Genomic DNA, 25637 nt, shown 5'->3' with positions numbered 1-25637 from the left:
CGCGACAATGTTTTTTGCCCCATCAGGCACTGGGATCTCAACCCAGAATTCCAAGGGGCGGGGGAGACTGCGGGAACTATGGGATAGCTATGGGATAGCTACCCACAGTGCAACGCTCCAGAAATTGACGCTAGCCTCGGACCATGGACGCATACCGCCGAATTAATGTGCTTAGTGTGGCCGCGTGCACCCAACTTTATACAATCTGTTTTACAAAACCAGTTTATGTAAAATCAGAATAATCCCGTAGTGTAGACGTACCCTGTATTGTATTGTACAACTGTCATTGTATTATAAATAAGGGGGAAAAGTTTGAGGTAGTGGGGCTCTTCAGGGCTGGACTCTTCCTCTGGATGCATCTTGTGTTCCCCACTGGCAGATGAGCTGCCGCTGTGCCACTCGAGAGCCACACTCAGCTGTGGTAATTATTGAGAGTTGGGGTGTTTTACTAACCTGTTGTGGACATGTGTAAGTGCTTGAGACTAAGTAAAGTTTAGCTTTAAGTGAAAGCACTGTTATGTTGTCCTGTTTGTGCCAGCCATCTGTCAGTCAGACATCCATGTCTCCCCTGATTTATTTCCTGATACCACCTCACGTAGAGTAAGTTACCAAAAGCTTTGGTTTGAAAGAACCCCGGGTAACACAATCACTCGAAGAAGAAAAAGTGGTTAACTAACTTTTTGTAGCCATGTTGATCTTTAAGATGTGTTACACATGTCTGTTCCTTGGCCCAGTCTCCTGTCCCTCTGCATTGGAGTTGTTCTGCAAGAAGGAACTGAGGAGCTTCATGGGATGGAGGGCCCTTTATATTGTGCATGGTAACAGAGGGCTCTGATGGGTACCACTGAGGGAAAAATTTCTGACTGTGCATCTGGCAAATACATGCAAAGAGTGGAATGGACATGTGCAATACATTTTAAAGATCAACAGTTATGAAAGGTTAGTAATAATTTTGTACTCCTCAAAAGAGAATTCAGTCCTATTTGGACAAAATGTAGTACCTGTTCGTAAACATGTTTTGAAAGTGCTGAGTAGCATGTTAATAATATTGAATAGGGCAATATTTACTGTCCTTTGAATGGACTAATGGTCAAGTTAGTTTCTACACTTGTATTGGGGGTATCAGTGAGAAGTGGTGAACTTTTATCAGTAGAATTGGAATAATGGGGATTGCTTCTTTCAGACTTAATTTGCAGGGGGGCGGTTAGGAGAAGAGAATTGATGTAATCCAGATTTATATTAAGTACATGGGAGACTGTGTGGAGGACAGTTTTCAGGTAATCTGTAGCCTTTGTAATTGTTTGCACATTATTAAATAAAAATCCATTTTTAATTCTTAGCATATGCATTTGAAGTTTCCTTGAACAAGCATCTGGTAAATTTTAAGTGAAGATTGTCTGAAACATGTAATATAGTTTGGTAAATATTTAATAGATAAATAGGAGAAACCTGAGTTTTGTGCTGCTAAATGATGGGGCAAATCCTCTATAGTTTATAGCAGTTTTTTAATACACTTGTCACATGGTAGTAATTCAAAAGAGGTTAAACTATTACCTTAAAATACTACCCCTTTTCACACTGCTGTTGGAAATAAAATATTGTAGCCATTTTTCAGTATAGCTTCACTAGGATGACTAAAATAGAACATATTCAAGTTGTGAGAATTTGATAAAATGAGTGAGACATCACAAAAATTGTCATCACCTGCATCTCCTGATATAATAAACGTCTGTCCTTCTTGTAAAGAATACTATAGTTCAAGTTATTTTTGTTAACATGAGCCTTTAGTTCTTTGAGTGCTGGTCTGTATATGTACTCTACTGTGGGTGCATGCGCTCCTTGCAGCTGACCAGAGAATTCTTGCAAGTAGTGTCTGTTTGCCTGCAGCTGTGCCCAACCCCTCTTCGTGCTTCTCACTGAGTGTATATGGGGCAGTGTGGAACTACCAGTACTGCCTCTCCAGTTCATTCTTAACTCTGCATGGCCTGAGTTGGAATCTCCAGTGTCCAGAACCTTTCCTTCTGCCCTCTTTGTCTTCAAATCTGTAAATATTTCTAAGTTTAATACAGCGATTCTTTTTTCAATGTAGTCATGGTTAGCAATTTTAATAGTATACTTAGTAATAGGCACACTCCCTAGCGTCTCCAGTACGGGACTTAGATTATGCAGATTTATGGGGCTTTAAAAACTGTCCCTTGTCTGTGCTGCTTCTCAGTCAATGATGACCACCAGTGCTATCTGTACTGCCTTGGAGAATTTCATCTCTCTGCTGAGTGTAATATGTGTTGTTCCTTTCCCAACTAGATATGTCAGGTGTGAGAACTCTGGCTTAAGAAGTACCTAATGGAGAAAGTAATGAGGCCCCAGTCAGACCCAGGCCTGGACAGACACCCCCCCACCATGACCTGTATATTGACCAGAGTCATAACAGAGCACATTGTGACAATGCACCGCATAATGCTTTATAGAAATATGCTTATGAGTGTAAATATGATATACATGGCACGTCTAGCATAAAACATTCCAGTTAACATATCTTTGCAAAGGTTATGATCTACTGAGTGTGTTCATCCTATTTGTATGAATGTGTCATTCTTGTATCTGAAACTAGGAATATAAAATATAATTCTGAGGTCCTATTGTAGTTACGCAAAGTGTGGGCCATTAGTGGTGGTTTGGAATCTTGATGGCTCCCATTAACCAGGACAATTGGTTGTAAATGGCTCTGTTTACTTGTAAATCTTCCTGTATATTTGTGTGCTGGCAAGTGGGTAATGAAGTCTTACAGTGACATGTGATCATGGCACCTGAAGTGGAATCCATGTTTAACCTGGTGCTTTTCCATTTAGAAGGAGGGGTAGGAACCCAGAGAGGAACAAAGGATTCCTGCCTAGTGCCAAAGAGATATAAAGGGGTGGAACAGAACAAAGAGGGCGGCAATCATGAGAAATCCGCTAGCTACTACCTGAGCTGGAACAAGGACTGTACCAGGGGAAAGGATTGGGCACAGACTAGAAGGAGGCTAGTCTGTCAAAGAAACTTCTTGGAACACCTCTGAGAGTGAGACTTACCTGCATTGTTTCCTACTGTGTTAGGCTTAGACTTGCATGTTTTGTTTCGTTTTGTTTGGTAATTTACTTTGTTCTGTCTGTTATTACTTAGAACCACTTAAATCCTACTTATTGTATTTAATAATCACTTTTTACTTATTAATTAACCCAAACTATGTATTGATACCTGGGGGAAGGGGAGCAAACAGCTGTACATATCTCTCTATCAGTGTTATAGAAGGTCAATAATTTATGATTTTACCCTGTATAAGCTTTATACAGAGTAAAACAGATTTGGGGTTTGGACCCATTGGGAGCTGAGTATGTGAATGCTGGAGACAGGAGCACTTCTTAAGCTGTTATCAGTTAAGACTGCAGCTTGTGGGGGATGTGGTTCAGACTTGGATCTGTGTTTCCAGCAAGCAAGTGTATCTGGCTCAAACAGGGCAAGGTACTGAAGTCTCAAGCTGACAGGGAAAACGGGCTCAGAGGTAGTCTAGGCACATCAGGTGGCAGTTCCAAAGGGGCTTCTGTGACCCAACCCATCATACACATCTTCTAGCATACAGTGTGAGGCAGAAGCAGTAATTCCAGGTTCTTTGTTGGGTTTCCACCATGAAAACAAGGGCCACTCTCATAAGCACAAGAGTAGAACCCCTTTGAAATCCACTCTGACAAGCTCAGATCCCTTCCCAGTTCTGTCCAAGTTGGGTGAGACTTCATGCCAATGTTATGAGGACTTCGACTGTCCTCTTCATGGTAAAAAGGCTCATAGCTCCCCAATTTTTGGACAATACACCAGTCAAAGGACGGGGATCAGCTGTGTCATGCTATCTGGAGTGGCTCGAGAGTGAGAGTACCAACCTCAGGACAGACTGTTAAGAAACAGGGTGAAAATTCCAAATTGGTTGTGAGTTGTATACTTAGATTTCATCAACCAGGTTTCACCTGTATTCTTCCTGAGGCTTCCATGATGCTTTCAGCAAAGAGAACAGACTTTATTCCCTCAATGCAAGCATTGGTATTTTAACTGCAGAGAACAAACCAGATTAGAAAGTCACCTGGACTGTTTGTTGCCATAGCTGAACAAGTTAGAAGACAAACTGTTTCTTCCCAGAGACTCTGTAAGTGGCTCTCTGTACCTTGCTTTTAGTTGACACATCTTCCTTCCCCACAAGGGATAAGGGCTCACTCTTACGTGAGAGCTAGCAGCTTCAGTAGTATTATTTCAACAGGTACCACTGCCTGATATTTGCAAGGCAGCAATGTGGGCTTCCATCCACACAATTCACAAGAGATTATGCCTTTGTCCAAGCCTTCCCCATTGATGCCTCCTTTGTGGACAGCAGTTCCACAAGCCGCCATACCACTTCTGTCCTCACACCTACCTTCCTTCTTTCTGAGTACTGCTTGTCTGTCACTGACAGTGGAATACATATGGAGACCAGCACTTGATGAAGAAAGGGAAGTTAGTTACCCTTTGTAACTGGAGTTCTTTGAGATGTGTGGTCCTTATCTGTATTCCACTACCCAGCCTTCTTTTCTTGTGCTTTGGATCTTTCTGATTCGCAGGAAGAGAAGGAATTGGAGAGGCAGTTGTTCTAACCACCCCTTATCCCCTCTGTGTGGAGTACAAGGAAAGCGAGGCATAGACACTACTTGCAAGAATTCTCTGGTCTTAGTTGCATGGAGTCCATGCATATCCACTATGAAACACAGATAGGGATCACATATCTCGAAGAACAAAGGGTAACTAACTTCCCTTTTCAGTCCATCTCCATGCTACTAGATAAAGTTGGCTTTGGATGGGCATTTGCCAGAGCGAACTTTATCAGTGAATGAAAAGTCCATGATAAAGTAGCCTTGCCTCAAACTTTGAAACACCACACATCATGTAGAGTACCCTGAACACAGGCAAGCAGATTTAGATAAGGATATAGTACATATCTCAATTATTTATTGAGATATGATGCAATTTAGGACATGTACAGAAAAAAATTGTGGACCTAAGTTATGTTGGCATATGGCTGCCAGAATAATTAAATCACTTTTGCATGTCCACACTTTGCTGTTTGTGTCAGCAATGTGCGTCCAAACCAGAAGTGGTAGTATCAACTGTACTGTCAGTGTGCGGAATTGTGGGATTGCTTCTGAAAGCCAGTAGCAGTCGATGTAAGCAATGCAGTGTCTATACGGACACTCCATTGACCTAACTACATCAGGATTAATAATCTGCCTCTCATGGAGGTGGAATTAAGTCGATGTCCCGGGGCAGTTACATGGGCAAGAGTGAAATTTTAGTGTAGAGACTTATATAGTTAGGTCAACATAAGCTGCTTTTTCTTGCTTCCTTAAAGAAACTTCTTTTTACGAACTTTAGAAAAAGATTAGTGTGTGAAAGGATGGAGAGAAGATAAATAATGTTTTTAGTTCCTGATCACTCAGCAAAAGTAGACTTTCTGTCTGAAATCTTGCTCACTGAGAGCACCTCATGAGATACACATTTTTGTGAGGGTCCCAGGAGACAGTGATCATATACTCTTAATCCAGCACATAGTACTTCAGTACAGCACAAACAGAATAATGCCGAACAGTCATTTTTTGTGTACTTCATGTTGACAAAGCTTCTTAACTGATTTAAGTTTCTTTAACAATATGTACATTATGTTCCAGTGAAACAGGTAACTTAATCCAGTTGTCTGTGTCTGTACCCCAAAAAGTCATATTTCAGTAGTCAGATAACGCTTTTCACTCTAAAACTAATAATATGGTTGTAAATAAAGGGCATATTTGCAGTCTGGTTTGGGAAGCAGTGGAACACCCTCCATCCCCGCCCCCCCATACATCCAAATAATTTGATTCTAAAGTATGAACACCTGACCAGTGCAGCTGAGTGACTTGTCCAAATTCTTAACAGATCTGAGGGCTAGCTGGTCCATGGTTAACTCAGTTAAGGAAGTGATGCTTTACAGAATGATGGAAACAATGTGAAGAAATAGTGCTCATTATACCAGCACAGACAATTTGAGGGTTATTTATTATGTAGTTGTGCAACCTGACATTTTTGTTGGAACCCTAGCTGCTGCTTAATGTTCAAACATGCTTTTGTCTGTGCTTAGTAAAAAGTTACTTTTTCTTTCTGATAGGAACCTTTCCCCGTGATTGATTTTTACTTATGTAATTATTTTTCAGAGACAGGGTTGCTAGCTGTGGATACTTTATCGATCCTTTGAGACTTTTCTACGCAGCATACATGTTTCCTGCATTATTATTTATCTGCTAAAAATAGTGAAATCGGGAAGTGGTGATTTGCAGATGTGGACAGCTGTCAGTGGATGCTTTTACTTTTCGTCACAGTTTTAGGATAACTGCATCTATTTTCCTTCTCCCTGATCCACCAAGGGCACCCACCACAGGCTCCCAGCTCCTAGCCGTCACCACTCTTGGGCGAAGACTCACATCTCACTGATTGGGGGTTCTCTAAAGCTGCCTGCTTTGTGATAGACTAAAAGGCCAGCATCAGCACTTTGCTTTCTCACCCAAAACTATGACCAGTGTGTTACCCGCAGTTATAAATTACCGCACAACTCTTTCTGAGAAAGCACATTTATTCTTATGGTGAAAACGTTAGAGAAAACATATTAAACACAATAAAAGAAGATGCATGCATGTTAAAAAGCCTACATGAGGTCACCCCCCAACTCCTAACTTGGGTTCTGTGGTAGGTGTCAGTCTTTCAAAACCCAGAACTGGATTTTCCCTGTGTTTACAAATTCATAACTGTCTCAGAACCAGAGCCCTGATTGGGCAGTTCAGCTGTTTCTTTATATAGCTCAGGCGTTTGATCTTCAGTTTTTGAGATCAGGTAATCAGAAGACAATGACTTTATTCCTCAGGGCATAGCTTCAAAAAAGGGTTTTTGTGTAATGGGAGATGGGGAATTTGCATGATCTCTTCTTAGGTACTTCCCAGGAAAACCATCACACACTTTTATTGTTCCAAAAGTCCATTCTTGTCTGGCACATTTTCATTATAGTCTTTTGAACTCCCTAGCTCACATCACATCGCTCCCCTAGAGAGGTTACACACAATACCGGCACACAATAATTAACATACTTTGTATTCAGTACAGTGGACCACAAAGAAACTTAAACTTCATTCAATAAGGTCTCACAAGTTTATTGCCATATTTGTCACACCTACTGTCTGCTAAAAGCCATTATTTACATCCCTCTTTTCAAAGTCCACATTGCTGACTGCTGTTTCTAAAAAGGCAGAGTTTGAGAACTTCTCTTGGAAGTGTTGGTCTCTCCACAGAATCACCGATTGCCTTCCTGATTTGCACTGAAGAGTATGGAATATCTTTACTCATGCTTGTGAAGGGTCAGAAGCGGAGAGACTCTGGCCCTGCCTCTTCCCTTCTGGCTCTGCTGGCTGTACTGCCTCTCCTTGCCCCCTCTGTTTTGGGGGGCGAGGGGCAGCTGTGTCCCACCTCTCCCTCTCTATACCTGCTCAAAAGCCGACCCCCTTCTCTGATGCTTCCTTTTTTTACTAAAAAAAAATTTGGCTCATGAACAAGTATATATGGTAATTACAAAGAGTGGGAAGATGTGGCAAATGATCTTTTGGCCACAGGGCAACTATAAGCAGGCTTTGGCATTTACAGTTTGCCAAGTTGGAAGAATATTTGTTCACTCCTGAGAAATGTGTGCTAATATCATTAACCAACGTGAATGGGTTTATTTCCCTCCCTGCCTTCAGACACAAACTTATGTCTGAAGACAGGGATACATTTTGAAAGTGATCCTCTACTCTTGCTTATTATGTAGCCACCTTATGCTATGGCGGTTATATTTCTGCATGTGCACAGGAGTTTGTTGGTTTTAAAAAAAAATGAAACAGGAGTAAACTGAAATTTGCAAGTTGTACAGCCCGCAAACATAATTTTAAAGAATTTGCCTATGGATTGACTATTAGTATCAGTTCATTTGATTATTTCACTGAAATCTAAAACTGTTGATTTTAAATTGCTACTGTGCCTCAGGGCTGGTCTGCAATGGGAGCTTACATTGGCATACAGTGATGTGAAAAATCCCCTCCCCACCCCCCCAGAGATGTATGCTGACCTAACTCCCAGTGCCGACAGTTGTAGATTGACAGAAGAATGCTTTCGTCTCTCGAGGGGCGAGGGGTGGGTTATCTCTACAAACGGGAGAAACCCCTTCTGTCAGCAGAGTAGAGTCTACGCTGAAGGGCTATAGTGGTGCATCTGTAGCAGTTTAAATGTAAACAAGCCATCGATTATCCGTTCAAAATGCCTGAATTGTGATGAAATGATAATTCATTATACATTTTTTTGTAATTAGAAAGATTGCACCACATTAAACATTGCTTAATAAGATTGTATTATGTAAAGGCAATCTGCTTAAATGAGACACTTAATGGAAACAATTTACTCGTTGGCTACATACAACGCAATTCTTCTTCAAGGATTGCTTATGTGTATTCCACAATAGGTGTGCGTGCTCACCATGTGCACCGGTGCTGGAAGTTTTTCCCCTAGCAGTACCCATAGGGGGGAGTGGCATGTGCCTGGCGCAGTATAAGGGGAGCTGCATGCTTCTCTCACCCTCAGTTCCTTCTTGCCGCCAGTGAAGGTGCATCAGAACTGCTCTGCTCCAGCTTTGCTGTAGCTCGTCCCCAGAACTGTTCATTTAGTACCTGTAGTTAATTAGTGTAATTAGCGAGCGCTGGGATTTAAGTCATGTGGTTCTTGTTGGCGTTCTACGCCAAGAAACAACCCACACACAGACTGTTGCACTGCGTGGGAGAAACCCATATCAGTGAGAGATGCAAGATTTGCAAATTGTTTAAGCCTCGGACCGAAAGAGAAAGGGACATTAGGCTCCGACCCATTCTGATGGAGTTGGTGTTGACCCTGACCCCAGCATGCTGCTCTGAGCTTGTACTGGGCACCGCGGTGTTGGTATGTGGTGATCCGCTGGTGCTATCGATCAGATGGCACTGCTCTCCATCCACGAGGCACACCAAGAGATCCAAGAAGACTCCCTCTTTGCAACGGCACTGAGGGAAGTCTGGAACAGAGGCTAGGCCCATGTCAGGCAGTCCTTGTTCCCCACTCACGTAGAGCGCAGTAGCCTGGCCTCTTCAGAACAGGCCTCTCTGGATGTCCAGATGCTGTCCATGTCTGAAGCCCTCCAAGCGGCCCAGGACGTCTTGTCCGTGCTGGTGCCCGGACTGCCGCCGATGTCGGCCCCACGCTCCAGAGGCAAGCCTCTGCTGGGATCTCCACAGTCACCCCTCGCTTGGTACCGGTCTCGGTCAAGAGAACATTTGCGATGTCGATCACCGCCCAGCGAGGCAGGGTCCATGTGGATTGCCCTCGATGCTGACCAGACTCTCGGGCTGGGTTCAATCGTGCTGGGACTCACAGCACCAGTCCTCAGAGAGCGGACATCTACGGGACCGCGGTGGACACTATTGTCAGTCCTCGTCCTGGAGAGGGTACCGCAGTCGGTCACAGCATGGTTGTCAACACCATTTTCGCTTGGGCTCCTGCTCCAAGTTGCTGCTAAGGCACTGCAGCCCAGGGCGACAGTCGCCAGCGCCTCACCATCACGGATCTGCCTGTCGAGACCATTCGTGGAGCAGCCGTTACCATTGGTACCGGTCCTCCACATCAAGATCGCAGTCTGGTGGCTGTCACATATCACGGCACCGCCATTCTCCCAGTCGAGAGACAGCAGCAGCTCCTACACCATCCCAGTCTCCATTCGTAGCCGTCCTTCGACAGGCCAGACCGGTCAACCCAGGGAGCCGGCCCCACAGCAGGTGCAGTGGTATTGAGTGTGGTGGGCACCATGATCTCTGGCGTAGCCCCTGGTGGGAGCTCACTTGGTGACTGGAGTTAGGAAGCACTGTCGGCCTCCCTCTCCAGACCCCCGACAAAAGAGTCGGTGGGATGCTCGTCCTCAGTACCGCGCCCGGAGTCCAACCAGACGGTGGATCCTTTGGTGCCAGCCAACACCCAAAGCACTGTACCAGCCTCTTTGCTCCGCGTCCCTCTATCCCGCAGGAGGACTTCAGGGCCTGCTAAGAGCTTTTAAAGAGGTTGGCAGCAAGCCTCCACCTCCAGGCAGATGAGATGGAGGAGCCCTCGGACTTCCTGTTCAACGTGTTGTCCCGATCAGCACTGGGTAGGGTGGCCTTGCTGCTCCATGAAGGGGTGGCTAAAATTTCAAATGCCCTGTGGCAAACATTGGCCTCGTTGGCCCCTATATCAAAGGCAGAATGCAAGCACTTTTTACTCACTAAAGAACATGAGTACCTATATCCCCACTCAGCGCCCAACTCCCTGTTGGTCAAGTCAGTCAACCGCAGGGAACGACAGGGTCAGCCAGCCCTGACCCCAAAGAACGAAGACTCTCAGAAACTGGATTCTTTCGGAAGAAAAATGAAGCTCAAAGATGAATACCAGTTACAAGTGGAAAACCATCAGGTCCTCTTGGGTTGATACTAATTTAATCTGCGGGGCTCCTTGCCTAAATTTGAGGTCTCCCTCCAGGAGCACGATAAGAAGGAGTTCAGGGCTCTGGTGGAGGAAGGGGCAATGGCAGCTTGGGCTTACCTGCAGGCTGCCTCGGATGCTGTGGGCATGGCCGCACGTTCAATGGCCTCCGTGGTGTCCATGAGACAGGCATCATGACTCCTGTTCTGCGGGCTCTCCGGTGAGGTGCAATCCTCCATACAGGATCTCCCATTTGATGGGAAAGCTCTGTTTGCAGAGGAAACAGATACAAAGCTGCATGGCATGAAGGATTCCCGCACCACCATCCAGACCCTGGGTCTCTATGGGTACGTCTACACTACGGGATTATTCCGATTTTACATAAACCGGTTTTGTAAAACAGATTGTATAAAATAGAGTGCACGTGGCCACACTAAGCACATTAATTCGGCGGTGTGCGTCCATGTACCGAGGCTAGGGTCAATTTCTGGAGCATTGCACTGTGGGTAGCTATCCCATAGTTCCCACAGTCTCCCCCGCCCACTGGAATTCTGGACTGAGATTCCAATGCATGATGATGCAAAAACAGTGTCGCGGGTGATTCTGGGTAAATGGGTAAATGTCGTCACTCATTCCTTCCTCCGTGAAAGCAACGTCAGACAATCATTTTGCGCCCTTTTCCCTTGGATTGCTCTGGCAGATGCCATAGCATGGCAACCATGGAGCCCGTTTTGCCTTTTGTCACTGTCACCGCATGTCTACAGGATGCTGCTGACAGAGGCGGTACTGCAGTGCTGCACAGCAGCATTCATTTGCCATTGCAAGATAGCAGAGACGGTTACCAGTCGTTCTGTACCGTCTGCTGTGCTATTGTAAATTGGCGATGAGATGACGGTTATCAGTCGTTCAATACCATCTGCTGCTGTCATCGGTGCTCCTGGCTGACCTTCGCTGAGGTCAGCTGGGGGCACAAAGACAAAAATGGGAACGACTCCCCAATTCAATCCCTCCTTTATAGTTTATCTAAAAATAGTCAGCCCTGCCTAGAATATGGTGCAAGTGTACTAGAGAACCAGTCTATCAGAGAACCAGAGAGCACAGCCGCTCCGTGTCAGATCCCGCAGAAATTATTAGCTACATGCCATTCTAGGGGGTGCCCCTGCAACAAACCCACCCATTGCTTCCCTCCTCCCCCGACCTTCCTGGGCTACCGTGGCAATGGTAGTGTCCCCCCCTCCATTTGTGTGATGAAGTAATAAAGAATGCAGGAATAAGAAACACTGAGTTGTTAGTGAGATAAAATGAGGGGGAGGCAGCCTCCAGCTGCTATGATAGTCCAGGCAGGACATTAAACGGTGTGGGGGAGAGAAGCCCAGCCTCCCGCTGCTATGATAGTCCAGGCAGTACAGAATCTTTTCTTTAGACGTGAAAGGAGGGGGCTGATGGAGCTCAGCCCCTAGTTGCTGTGATGAGGATGGTTACCAGCCGTTCTGTACCATCTACTGGGAATGACGAGAGTCATTCCTATTTTTACCCAGGCACCCCCGGCCGACCTCACCTGAGGCCAGCCAGGAGCACTCACAGATAACAGCTATCGGTCCTTCGGTACGGTACCGTCTCCCACCGGGGAGGGGAGGGGAGAGGATGGTGCTATTCAGTGCTGCAGCACTGCATCTACCAGCAGCATGCAGTAGACATAGGGTGACATAAAAAAGTCAAGAAACGATTTTTTTCCCCTTTTCTTTCACAGGGGGAAAGGGGTGGCAAATTGACGACATATACCCTGAACCACCCTGGACAATGTGTTTAACCCTATAGGCATTGGGAGCTCAGCCAAGAATGCAAATGCTTTTCGGAGACTGCGGGGACTGTGGGATAGCTGGAGCCCTCGGTACCCCCTCCCTCCCTCCATGAGCGTCCATTTGATTCTTTGGCTTTCCGTTACGCTTGTCACACAGCACTGTGCTGTGGACCCTGTATCATAGCCTGGAGATTTTTTCAAATGGTTTGGCATTTTGTCTTCTGGAACGGAGCTCTGATAGAACAGGTTTGTCTCCCCATACAGTGATCAGATCCAGTATCTCCCGTACGGTCCATGCTGGAGCTCTTTTTGGATTTGGGACCGCATCGCCACCCGTGCTGCTCAGAGCTCCACGCTGGGCAGACAAGAAATGAAATTCAAAAGTTCGCGGGGCTTTTCCTGTCTACATGGCCAGTGCATCTGAGTTTGGATTGCTGTCCAGAGCAGTCACAATGGTGCACTGTGGGATACCGCCTGAGGCCAATACTGTCGATTTGTGGCCACACTAACCCTAATCCGATATGGTAATACCGATTTCAGCGCTACTCTCGTCGGGGAGGAGTACAGAAACCGGTTTAAAGAGCCCTTTATATCGATGTAAAGGGCCTCGTTATGTGGATGGGTGCAGGGTTAAATCGGTTTAACGCTGCTAAAATCAGTTTAAACGCATAGTGTAGACCAGACCTATGTCCCGGCTCCAGCAAAACCTAAGTTCAGACCGCAGCAGACTGCAATCCCGACCACCCTCTCGAAGTATGGGGCCACCCGTAGGAAGTAATGGGACTATAAGAGACGCCCTCACAGGCAATCTCATCCTGCCCCCCAGCCTGGACCCTCCAAGGGCAAGCAGGCAGGGAAAAGGCGATTTTTGACAGGATGCTCGGGGGCAACCCGCCAGTCCTCGTCAGAGATCCAACCCCAATAAAGCCTCCTTTCTCCAACCGGTTGTGTGCTTTCCTCCCGGAATGGTCTCAGCTCACTTCGGACCGATGGGTCCTCAACACCATCTCCTGGGGCTACACCCTCCAGTGTACCTTCTCCCCGCCCAGCCACCCCCCCCCATCCCTCTTGGGGGACCCTTCGCACAGAGTGCTGCTCAAGCTGGAGTGGGGCGGCTCCTTGGACTAGGAGCAATAGAGGTCATGCCCGAGGAGTTCATGGCTACTACTCCTGTTAGTTCCTTATCCCAAAGGGGGTTTCAGGCCCTTACTGGACCTACAGGGTCTGAACCAGCACATGGTGAAGCTCAAGTTCCACATGGTCTCCCTGGCCTCCTCCATCCCCTCCCTGGATCCCAGGGACTGATACACTGATCTCGATCTACAGGACACATACTTCCATATCCACGTATTCGAGGGGCACAGGTACTTCCTCCGTTTTGTGGTGGGACAAAATCATTACCAATTTATGGTCCTCCCATTTGGGCTGTGCACTGCCCCTAGAGTGTTCACAAAATGCGTGTCAGGAGAGGCGACCTACCTCAGACGGCAGGGAGTACAGATATTTCCCTATCTGGATTATTGTCTCATCAAGGGCACCTCCCGGTTCCAGGTGAGGATCACGTGGCACTCCTCCTGTCCATATGCACCACCTTGGCCCTACTGGTAAACAACACCAAGTCCATGTTAGTCCCGGTCCAGTGCATAGAGTTTATCGGGGCGCTCCTGGACGCAGTGTCAGCCAGGGACTCTCTCCCGCCTGACAGCTTCAAGACCCTGAAAGGTCTCATTGACTCGGTCACAAGGTTCCCGGTGACAATAGCCAGAGTTTGCCTGCAACTCTTGGGTCATATGTCAGCGTGCATGTACATGGTCCATCACGCCAGACTCAGGATGAGGCCCCTCCAGCTCTGATTGGCTTCGAAAATTTCTCTCAGGCCACAGACAGGATGGACAAGGTCTTCACCATGCCAGATGCTGTGGTTACCTCCCTGTGATGGTGGTCCACCCTGAACAACATGCTCCAAGGGGTCCCATTCAGGGACAAGGCCCCGTCACTGGAGCTGGTGTACAATGCATTGGATCTGGATTAGGGGGCCCATATGGGGAGCTTTCAGACCCAAGGTCTGTGGTCGGCTCAGGACCTGACCCTACACATAAACATCAAAGAGCTCTGAGCAGTGTGGCTGTCATGTATGACCTTCCACAAGGTCAGGTTTCTAATGGACAACACGGCCTTGATGTTCTATATCAACAGGCAAGGCGAGGCCCACTCCTCTGCCCTCTGCTTTGAAGCCCTCAGGTTGTGGGACTTCTTTATAGGCCACGACATCCACCTGAAGGCCTTCCACTTACCGAGTGCCTACAGTGAGAGGGTAGATTGCTTGAGCAGGGAGTTTTCCTCACAACACGAGTGGTTCCTCCACCCAGAAGTGCCCACTGGCTCTTCCGATGGTGGGGAACTCCCCAGGAGGACCTATTCGTGACTCAGCAGAACTGGCGATGCCCCCGGTTCTGCTCCGGGGGTGTGCCTGGGAAGGGGCACTATCTCCAGTGCCTTTGTCCAGTCCTGGTCAGGCCGGCTTCTCAACGCCTTCCCCCTGTTCCCTCTAATTAACAGGGTCCTGGAGAAGACAAAGTCGGACAAGGCCCGAGTCCTCCTGATTTCCCCAGCATGATCCAGGCAGTATTGGTACGGGATCCTCACGGGCCTGGCGGTAGCTCTGCCGTGGCCGTTGCCGCTCCGCCCAGACCTGCTCGAACAGGCCCAGAGCTGCCTCCTCCATCCCAGCCTAGCAGCTCTTCTCCTTAATGCATGACTGCTCAGTGGTTAGGTAGAGAGGAAAGGACGTGCTCAGAGCAAGTTCAGCGCATCTTCCTCGGAAGTAGATGACCCTCCACTCGCTGTGCTTCTTTGGCGAAGTGGTCCCGGTTTTCTAGGTGGGCAGCAGACCAGGGGGTCTCCCTGGTGACTGCCCCGATCCAGCTTATCCTTGATTACCTTCTCCACCTGAGGGCCCAGGGCCTGGTGCCCTTATCCATCAAGGTGCACCTGGCGGCCATATCAGTCTTCATCTGCCGGTGCAAGGACCCAGAGTATTTTCCCATGCTATGACTGGCCAGTTCCTTAAGGGTCTAGACCGTTTTTTCCCATATTCTAGTCACCCGGTCCCACAGTGGGACCTAAACCTGGTGTTGGCTCGTCCCTCCAGGCCCCTGTTTGAACCACTGGCCGTGTGCTCCTGGTCTCACCTCTCGTGGAAGGTGGCCTTCCTGGTTGCTATCACGTCAGCCAGGCGAGTCTCGGAGCTCAGGGCCCTGACATGATCTTTCATAAGGACAAGGTTCAGCTCCGCCCACACCCCATGTTCTTCCCGAAGGTGGTCTCTGCCTACCACGTGGGTCAGGACATCTTTCCACTGGTCCTCTGCCTCACACATCCAGTGAGGAACGCCGCCTCCACACGTTTGATGTGCGGCTGGCTCTGGCTTTCTACCTTGAGTGGTCTAAGCCATTCAGAAAGTCCTCACAACTGTTTGTCACCTCGGATGAGCGCACCAGGGGCCAACCGATTTCCACTCAGCGGATTTCCAATTGGATCACTTTGTGCATCCATTCCTATTATAAGCTGGCGGGTGTCCCCCCACCACCCATTGCGAAGGCACACTCGACCCGGGCACAGACCTCATCGGCTGCCTTCGTGGCCCACCTCCCAATCCAGGACATTTGTAGGGCCGCCGCGTGGTCGGTTCACACGTTCACCTCGCACTATGTGATCATCCCCCAAACCAGGAATACCACCGGGTTCGGCAGGGCTGTCCTCCATTCTAGGAACTTGTGAACTCCTATGCACCTCCAACAGATATAGCTTGGAATCACCTATTATGGAATACACATGAGCAATCACTCACAGTTACCTTTTCCGTAACGTGTTCTTTGAGATGTGTTGCTCGTATCTATTCCACATCCCACCCTCCTTCCCCTCTGTCAAAGTTGTATGGCGAGAAGGAACTGAGGGTGGGGGGAGTGTGTATCTCACCTTATACCGCGCCAGGCAGGCGCCATTCCAGGAGTCGTGGGGGCACTCCCCTCTATGGGTACTACTAGAGGAAAAACTTCTGGCACCGGTGCACGTGGCGAGCACGCTAACCTACTGTGGAATAGAGATAAGCAACACATCTTGAAGAACAGCAGTTACGGAAAAGGTAACTGTTTTTTCTTAGTATAATAATCCTAACAAAATGGCTGTTTTTCTCTCCCTTCTTAAGTAATGTACAACATGTTAAAAAAGAAGTGTAAAAAATTAAAGATTAATGTGAAGAACTCCCTGACAGTTGCAGTAGGTGGCTCCGAATGGGGGGACACAATTACTGTGTGTATTCCTACAAATGTACAGTTGTTTCAGTATTATCTCATATTTACATCTAAAATAAACTCTTTTTTTCTTTTGGTTCCCATAAATCTGCTTTCTCATGTAATAGTTTTCAAAATTATCTTATAAGACTTATAATATTGAATACTATTAAAGAACTCAGTTACACTAATTTTACTCTTGAACAGAATGTTCCTGTCGAACAGAAATTTATTTTTGCTATGAGACACACAATATCAGAATTTTTTTACCTAAATGAACAAGGTAATGAATGCAATAATCACTGTAATAGTTCGTTGATAAGTTTAGCAGTGAACTCCAAATGAGACAAGTATTCTGATTAACCAAAATAGTTTTATTCTGACTTTATCCAACAAGTTCCAATTTTTAATATTATCTGTGCTGAGTAGTGACTGAAATAAACCAATCTGATTTTATAGTTGTGAAAAATGTAACTTGCTGAGGTTTAATTGTTGGTGTTCTCAAGAAATAGTTTTTAGAAGTTCACGCTTTAACAATCTTTTTATTTCATCTAGTTCAATACCAGATGGAAATGATGCGAAGCCTTCGCCACGTAAACATTGATCATCTTCATGTTGGCTGGTACCAATCTACTTACTATGGCTCTTTTGTCACTCGTGCCCTCCTGGACTCCCAGTTCAGTTACCAACATGCAATTGAGGAGTCTGTCGTTCTCATTTACGGTTAGTATGAGGTTTCCTTTATTATTCTTTTCCCCTCTTAATATTATTACTACTATTTTTGTATTCTGTCTTTTGCCTGTAAGAGTAGCCTGGCAGGCCTTTTCAAGTAAATACCAACCCTGTGTCTACAGCAGCCTCAGCAGCAGCTAAGTCTAGACAGGGTTTCCTTCTTTCTGTTTATTTTTCTTGCTATCAGAGCCCTGATGTGTACGTTTTGGAATGCTGGAGTAGCTGCTTCATTTTTATTCCTCCATCTCCCCTCCCTCATTGAAGGGACTGGTGGAACTAGACCAGATGTCTAAAAATGCCCGATTGCTAGAGTGTCTGGCTCTGTACGTGACTGACCAATCATAACACAAATTGCCAAATTTTTTTATACCTCTGACAGAAGCATACAAAACCTGGACTGTTTCTCAGCACAAAGATTTTTTTATTTTCTGCCTATTTAATGGTGTTTCCTCAAACTCTCCAGACCAGATGTTCTGTGCTGTATCAGAACCGTAGGCAATTTAACAGCTTTATAGCCTCCCCCTCCCCGAACACTCACAGTTAGCCATATCTGGCAGACTTGCATATAGTTTCCAGCTGAGAAGTAAATGTAACGTCTTGAGTATCTGTCAGAAAAAATACTAATGAATACGATCAATCTTATGAGCTGCCCCAAAATTGTTTCAGTATGTTAACAATTGGATTACAGTAAAGAACAAGTTGTTAAAGTATACTTATATTGGCTGGAAACATTGCATCATCAGACCTTGATGAATTTTCCACTTGTTCAAGTCTATTTTGGTTTTCATTTTATCACCGATTGCTAAAAGTTTGACTGTGTTAAATTTCAGATAACATGAATGTTAACAGTTTTTATTCTAATATTGGCATACCTTAGCCGCTATCATGCTGCAAGTGTTAAGCTTCCCTGTCCTAGGAATTTAACAGTTTGTTTAGAAAACATTCCACTGAACTCGAGAGTATGTCAAGAGGAAGCTAATCTTTTTATGCATCAGTTATATTTTTGTCCCAAGCAATTAGACAGTTTGCCTAATATGAATTGGCCTATCACTAATCTTAAATCTCACTTTGGTATTAAGTGATTATGGTTTAGTAAATATTTTTATTTTACTACATAGTAGGTAGAGCTGCCTTTTTGTGAGGGGGAAACCTTTATATTTCAGTGAGGCAGCCATCATATGTGAGTTGTTTGGGTAGTTTGTGCTAAGGAAAAGAAATCAGGAATTAGTACTTTTCACTTTTCTTAAAAATAAATAACTTTAAGTCCCACCTTTGCATTAGATGAGTAAATGGATACATTACATGTAGTTCAGTTCTATTTATATTTCATTACTATACTTCTAGTCAGGGGACTACAGTCCCTGTTGTGCTGATTTTTTTCGGTTTTTAAATATAAATATGCAATATAATATTTTTCCTAAAATGTAAACCATCCAAAGAAATATTCAAGTAGAAGCAGACTCATTTTAAATCATCTTTGTAATTGTGTCCTTCGTCCATGCTTTGTCTTAGATCCCATTAAGACTGCCCAAGGATCTCTGTCACTAAAGGCTTACAGACTAACACCCAAACTGATGGAAGTTTGCAAAGAGAAAGATTTCTCTCCAGAAGCGTAAGTATTTTAAAAGGATCTCTCTTCATGATCCTTCTTTTTTTGGTTGGGGAGGGCGGAGGATGGGAGGAGGAGGGTTAAAAGGAGATTTTTAACAAAAAATTCTGGTGTGATGTCAATTTCTGTGGAAACCAGGTATGTAATTCTAGTGATGGATGTGTACTCAAATGCAATGACTAAGAAATGATGAAGATGTTGCTCCAAGCCACTCCTACAATTGGCTTGGGGAAGCAACACTAACCTATGTTTTGAAAGGATGTGCTGCATTCTATCACTCCAGCCATGGGATGAATGTTGTGAAGACAGCTACAACTGAGAACAGGGGCAGAGATACACTGAGGTGATCCAAAAGGGCAGAAATACACAAAGAGATAGAGAAAGGGAACAGTCTCTTAAGGCCTTGTCTGCATGGGTGAAATTGACCAGCATGGGTATTCTGGAATAACTATTTGCTGTAGCTATTCCTTGGGCACTGTCTTCTGGAATGAAATTACTTTTATTCCAGAATATTTACTTTGCTTCCAAAGCAGACCTATCAGTCTAGGCTGCCTAGCACAATGAGGCCTATTAACACTATCACATTATCAATAATAATAAACAGTCTCTTGGCCAGAAATAGAGACCTCTAAAAATTGAGCTGTTCTTGAGACTTACTAATCAAATAACAAGTTTTACTATTTTTGTGGCAAGAATATGTTTTGTGAATTGTGTTATTTAATTCGTTGCAACAATGCTGCTTGTTTGATACTGCCATTGAGTAACCACTTATAATTGAAGCAGCTGCTAGCATGACATTTCCCCCTAATCATCTCAGTATCAAAAAAGAAACCCACGCGAAGCTTTCATTCAGAAAAACTGAACCATTTCACTGCTCAGTGTCTAAAGATAACATTTCCATTAGTTTGCTGCTTAGTCTAAAAAATGGAAATGAATGTTTTAGTTTCCAGCCTTAATGGAGCCACACATACTGCACGTGCCCCCAAACTTGTGTATTGTACCTTTATTTGGTCTGATGAGAGGTATCCATGTCTATTTTGTCTGTTTAAAAATTAAAAGTAAGGGGTAATAAAGGTAAGGTAAAATGCTATAAAAATAAGAAAATTCTGTTCTTTTCTGACTAGAATTTAAATATATTTCATCATCCTCTTTTTAATTATGTCAGTGATTTAAAGTTATATGTACAGTTACTGGAGAATGCAGCTTTCCAAAGAAGCATTAGTGTGTTTCATTGTAACACAGTAGTTGTGAACTAAGAACTTATTGCAGAGCTGTGTGGTGACTAGTCACTTCTAGTTAAGAAAAACTGATGGTAAGGAAAACAGTAAAATATTCTGGTGGGGCAGAGTTAACCTTGCCATTGTAGTCTTTTGGTGGAAGTTTATTGTTGTAAATAACACATTAGTGCTTAAAGCATCTGCTTTACTTTTGAGGGCTTTTTCACTTGGTTAGTTTGTACAAGGCTTTTTAATGTAAAGTTTTTCCATGCAAATGCCTCTCTTGGCAATGGAGCTCTGGAAATCTAGGGCTCTACGGAATCACCAGCTGACTGTTGGAGAACAAGAATAGCGACCCCAAGGAGCAAAGTTCCTGGTTGTGCATAAACTTTCTAAACTTGCTTTACAGATTGAAAAAAGCAAATGTTGCATTTGAGCACATGTTTGAAGAAGTGCCCATTATAATTAAGAATTCGTACCTGATCAATGTTATGCTTTGGGAGCTGGAAAAGAAATCGGCAGTAGCAGATAAACATGAATTGCTCAGTCTGTCTGGCAGGTAAGTACTTGTTAAAATAATGGATGTATCTTTATTCATGTTCCCAAACTGCGCTTTAACACCATCATGAAATCCAGCCTTGTTACAATCAGTGGGAGTTTTGCCATTGACTCTAATGGAGCCAAAATTTTATCCCTCCTGTCCTGCTTTGAGTAAGGCAAAAACTACTTGCTAAAAACAGTGTTTAAATTCAGAGAATAAATAATTTACATACTCAACGTGTACCTAGTAAACGTTGTAGTTAGTGTGTGTTTCTTCACTTTGTAGATCCAGCTAATGCTCAGCGCCTACAAAATTTGCCAAACAGATCTCAGAATAGAACAATATCTTTGGCTTCATTGTTTTTGTCAAATATAATATATATATGAATGATTTTATTAAAAATTAAAGCACATCTGTTCTGCTGAGCCAATAATATGCAGTTAAAAATGATTAACATTCCTAAACAAGAATATAGTGCTTGAAAAGAGATTTCAATTACAATTGACTTTACTAAGCCTGGTGTTGATGGTATCCATTTTGCTAAAAAGCAGCATTAGGTTTGCTGAGAGTTTGAGAGCCCGGTGTCAGGTTGTCTTCTCTCTTCTGTGGCATCTCTATTACTGAAAGTTTGCAACCATGGCAGCCCATTCCATATGATCCTCTGCTAATCTCTTTGTGGGTGAATAGTCCTTTTCATCCACCTAGGGTACCATATTATCGATCCATGATCTTTTTCTGCCTTTTCGTCTTCTGACATCAACTTTCCATTCCAGTATCTGTAAACATGCATTGCCTGCTGAACCTCTAATGTGCCCTGCAAATTGAATCTTTCTTTCAGAAGATCTCTAATTAGTGTTTACCGAGTTCCCATAATCTCCAATACTTTTTTTGTTGGTTACACAATCTGTCCATATTTTTTCTAAATTCTTTTATAACACCATAATTTGAAGGATTGCAGTTTCTTTATTATCGATTTGTTTGAATGTCCATGTTTCACACCTGTAAGTCTGTTTTTCAGAGTTGGAATTTAGTCTTCAGATTTATGTCCCTTCTCATCAGATGTTTAATCTTCCAGAATATCATTTGTTCTGCTATTCAGGTGCTGACTTCAATGTCTAATCTTCTATTTTCTGTAATGATGCTTCGCAAGTAACACTAATGTCTCACTCACTAAATGGCTTGTCATTTACTGAAATCTTGCCTCTTTTCCTGTGATCCCTGCAAACCACTGTAGTTTTTGTCTTGTCCACATTCCACTCTAAACCATCTTTGTCATATTCATATATAATCTCCACTAACTTCCTCAGACCTTCTTCTGAATCATCCAATAGCTTTGTCATCTTCATAGTGAGTGTTAGTTGTTCATTTTCCATTCCTCTTAATCAAAGAAACACAAGACGGTATTAATTTCATCAGTCACTATAAATGTTGAATAACGTCAGTGACCTTATACAACCTTGCTTCAACTCTCTCTTGATCTCTCTTAGGTTTTCATTTTCATTTCCCATTATAGTAGCCATCCGATTCCAGTACAATTGTTTAAAAAGTCTTAAAATTCTGATTTTATTTGGTTTAAAATTTAAAAATGAATCTGTAATTTCCTATAATAAAATCTCTAGGGCTTTTCAACAGAGTATACAATAGAGTCTAAAAAATAATTTTTTTGATTTAGTAATTTTTGTGGTAGGTTAGAAGTGAGTTAACGATTTCTAGCATTTATCTGTTGTAAATATTATTTTTTGGCAAAATATCCCTGGACAATAGTATAAGAAAAGCTGATTATAATTTTATCACAGGTTTAGATTACTGGGCTGATGAAGAAAATGAAGAATTATTTTGTGGTGTAGAAGATGGGATGTATCGACTATTGTGTGATGGTTTCAATATATAATCCTTCTTTTTCTGTAGAAACCAGTGTGACAGAATTGCATTCCATCACAACGAGCTGCCAGGATTCTCACTTCCTAGTCTGGGCTTCCCAATACCAAACTGGCTCCAAGTTCTTAAAGGTTTCTTTGGCCCATAAGGGCAGTGTGTGAGCCAGACCCATACTGGTTTTTTAGCTGCCATCTGAGCTGACGTACTGCCTCTGGAACCTGCCAGTGAGTTCCCTCTTGACCATGATCAGCAAAAGCCTGTAGGAGCTGTGCTTTTGCCTCTCATGGCACTAATTCTTCCATTTTCATTCAAGGTTGTCCTGATGCAGGCCATCTTCTCGCAGGCTGGGAGTAATTGGCACACTCAGCACATTTGGAGTGGAGGGATTTTTTGAAATACTTGCAGCCCAGAATTGATGCCCTTGCCTAGATAATTTGGGGGAGAGTCAAGCTGAAGGTAAAGGGGATGAAGGATTGTTTGGAGTTGGAGGAGCTGGAAAACTACTGTTCAGATAAGATACGTTCACTACAGCAGAATGAGATTATGACTTCTCATGGGAGGATCTAACATTTCTCCAGAAACTGTCCAAGCAGCAGGTCTTGTGTTGAAACATGTCCAGGAATCTAGAGGTGGCACGATGGATACCTAGGCCAAGTAACCTCATCCAAAAAGGTTGCCATTCCTTTGCAGCTATTTTCAGCCAGCTGGTGGAGGTTACAATATATGCTTTACACAGCTGCCTGTGCCTTAATCTGCGTAAAAGAAATATGTACTCCTTGAGGGTCAGACTTATCCAATCTTCTGTAATGGCGATGTTGTGGTTTCCGTCGTGGGGCAGGAAAAGCTTGAGGATTTGCCTTTACACCAGAGAGAATTTCTTTGGGGAGCTGGCAGAGGCCTCATTGTGTTCAGAAAGTCAAGGTATACCTGAATTCTCTTTGCCACATGCCTGTCCATAATACCCCTTTCACAAGAGCCAAAAGGAAAAATCACCACATCATAAGCCAGCATTTACTTTGTATTCAGGCTGTCAGAACCTTCTCTTGGCCCCAAATGTTCCTACTCTTACCCAGGTAGCCCTTGGTCATCTCTGACACAAGTCCTGAGCCTTGTTTAGAGGGACTACAAGCACAGGTTTCAGAAAACCTGCAGACTATACACATGCAAACCCCATCCCAGCAAAGAATGGTGTTGAGTTCCTTATCAGGAAAAGATACTTCAGGGAATCAAACTCCTCCTGGCAAAGAGACCTTTCAAACCTCTAACACTATGAAGAGAACTACCTGGTATTCAGAAAGACAAGAGAGCTCTGACTCATCCTAGATATCAGTGACCTGTATCAGTATTACTCATAGATTCATATATAAGGCCAGAATGGCTCACTGTGACCATCTAATCTGACTTCTTGTATGTTAGATAAAGGAAAGATTTACTGTGGGAGACATGTTTCTAGAGGAAGGCAACTGACTCTGTGCTCTGATCCTTTTGGACATTAACATGCACACAGAGATATTTCCAGTGCCTATAAGAAATATCTTGTGTTTGTCATGGGGAAATAGCACTTCCAATTTCATGTGTTGGTTTTTGATTTGGCATCTGCTGTGTCTTTGTGAAATGCTTGGCAGTAGTCATGGCTTTCCAAGCACCTTCCATCCAAACTGTAGTGATGGCAGTTATGTCTAGCTTGGAGTCAAGAGCCTCTGCCAAGGAATTTCACACCCAAGGAACTTGGTCTTTCCTCGTAAAACCTTCCCTCGCATATTCGTGTTCTGGAGTGGGGGTGTTCTGAAAATATTAAGGCTCTTAAGAGGCATATCCCCAAAAGTGACCCAACTTGTAACAGACAGTCAGGCCACCATATTTTGTACAAACACACAGGGATGTGCTAAGCGTGACCTCCAGTGTCAGGATGCCTTGCAGCTGTAGGAGTTGGCGGGGGGGTCTGTCCCACAATATGCTTCTGGTTGCCATGTACTTAGTAGGGTAAAAATACAGTTGGACACGCAATTAGTCTGTGACTGATATTCACAAATAGTCTCTGTTGGGTAAGTGGTGGATCAGATCTTCCTTATAGAATCAAAAGGCAGAGACCGCGTAAGTTTGTTGTCCAAAGGCACAGAACTGAGAATATAGAACTCAAGTCTCCTGGCTCCTAGTCCTGTGCCCATTTTAAAGGCTGTTACCACATCAGTCTGCAAAAGTGCTCCCTCAGCACCTCCAACCCCCAAATCTAAGTACAGTAACTGGGTTTTCTATCACCATATTGATCACACAGAGTTATCCACCACAGGAAGAGGGGAATGTTGTTGAAGGGGATGTAGTTCCTTAGTGGAGCAAGGAGGAAGAGTGGCTGCAGAGAAACTGGTTGACCCTTCCCAAACAGTGCAACTGCCACATAATTTTTCTTATACACAGTCTTGCCACTCTGTCCCTGATCTTTATTCGAAGGGGAAAAAATTAATTGGGCAATCCATTCTGACTGCAGTGAATTGTTATAGCTATTTGTCCTATGGAAGGGAATAGCATCTTCTAAATAAGTGTCTTTATTACTAAATTTTCTCTGCAGAGATTGAGACTGTGCAGAAGGCTAAATTTTTATGCAAAAGTGAGCCTCTTCCACAGATGTCTTTCCTTAGATGATATGTCACCTTTGCCTGACATTTGGACCTGACAAATAAGTTTTAAGTGTTTAACAAACTCCCCTTTATCTGCATGGATTTACTTCACCATACCAGCTGAGTGACATGGAGCTTTACATTCTTTGGTTGTAGAGGGTGACTGAAACAATATCACTAACTTTGTTTTACCACGTGTTATATTTGTATTTTATTAAATATGGATTCCTGTCAGGGTTTGTACAACAAGCTTTTATTTAATTTGCTTCATAGACATGCTTCAGAGATGTGTGTGTATGTACATTTACACTCTCAAAAATCAGTTCTTGTTGGTCCTTTTTTTTTTTCCCCAAGGAGTTAGGAGCAAGAATTGG

The 25637-nt window shown here is 44.1% G+C and overlaps 1 protein-coding gene across 1 annotated transcript in view; it reads left to right on the top strand.

Moving 5' to 3' along the window:
* EIF3H (eukaryotic translation initiation factor 3 subunit H) overlaps positions 1-25637 on the top strand; it is a 124713-nt gene that overhangs the window by 88991 nt on the left and 10085 nt on the right. The window contains exons 3-5 of the mRNA XM_032765276.2: positions 17227-17394; positions 18916-19015; positions 20639-20788. Coding sequence (XP_032621167.1) covers positions 17227-17394; positions 18916-19015; positions 20639-20788 — 418 coding nt within the window. The remainder of the gene's footprint in view (positions 1-17226; positions 17395-18915; positions 19016-20638; positions 20789-25637) is intronic.

The sequence above is a fragment of the Chelonoidis abingdonii genome, chromosome 2 (assembly GCF_003597395.2).
Source record: "Chelonoidis abingdonii isolate Lonesome George chromosome 2, CheloAbing_2.0, whole genome shotgun sequence".
NCBI lineage: Eukaryota > Metazoa > Chordata > Testudines > Testudinidae > Chelonoidis > Chelonoidis abingdonii.
The sequence above is the reverse complement of the archived record's forward strand: the minus strand, read 5'-3'. Positions and strand labels throughout refer to the sequence as shown.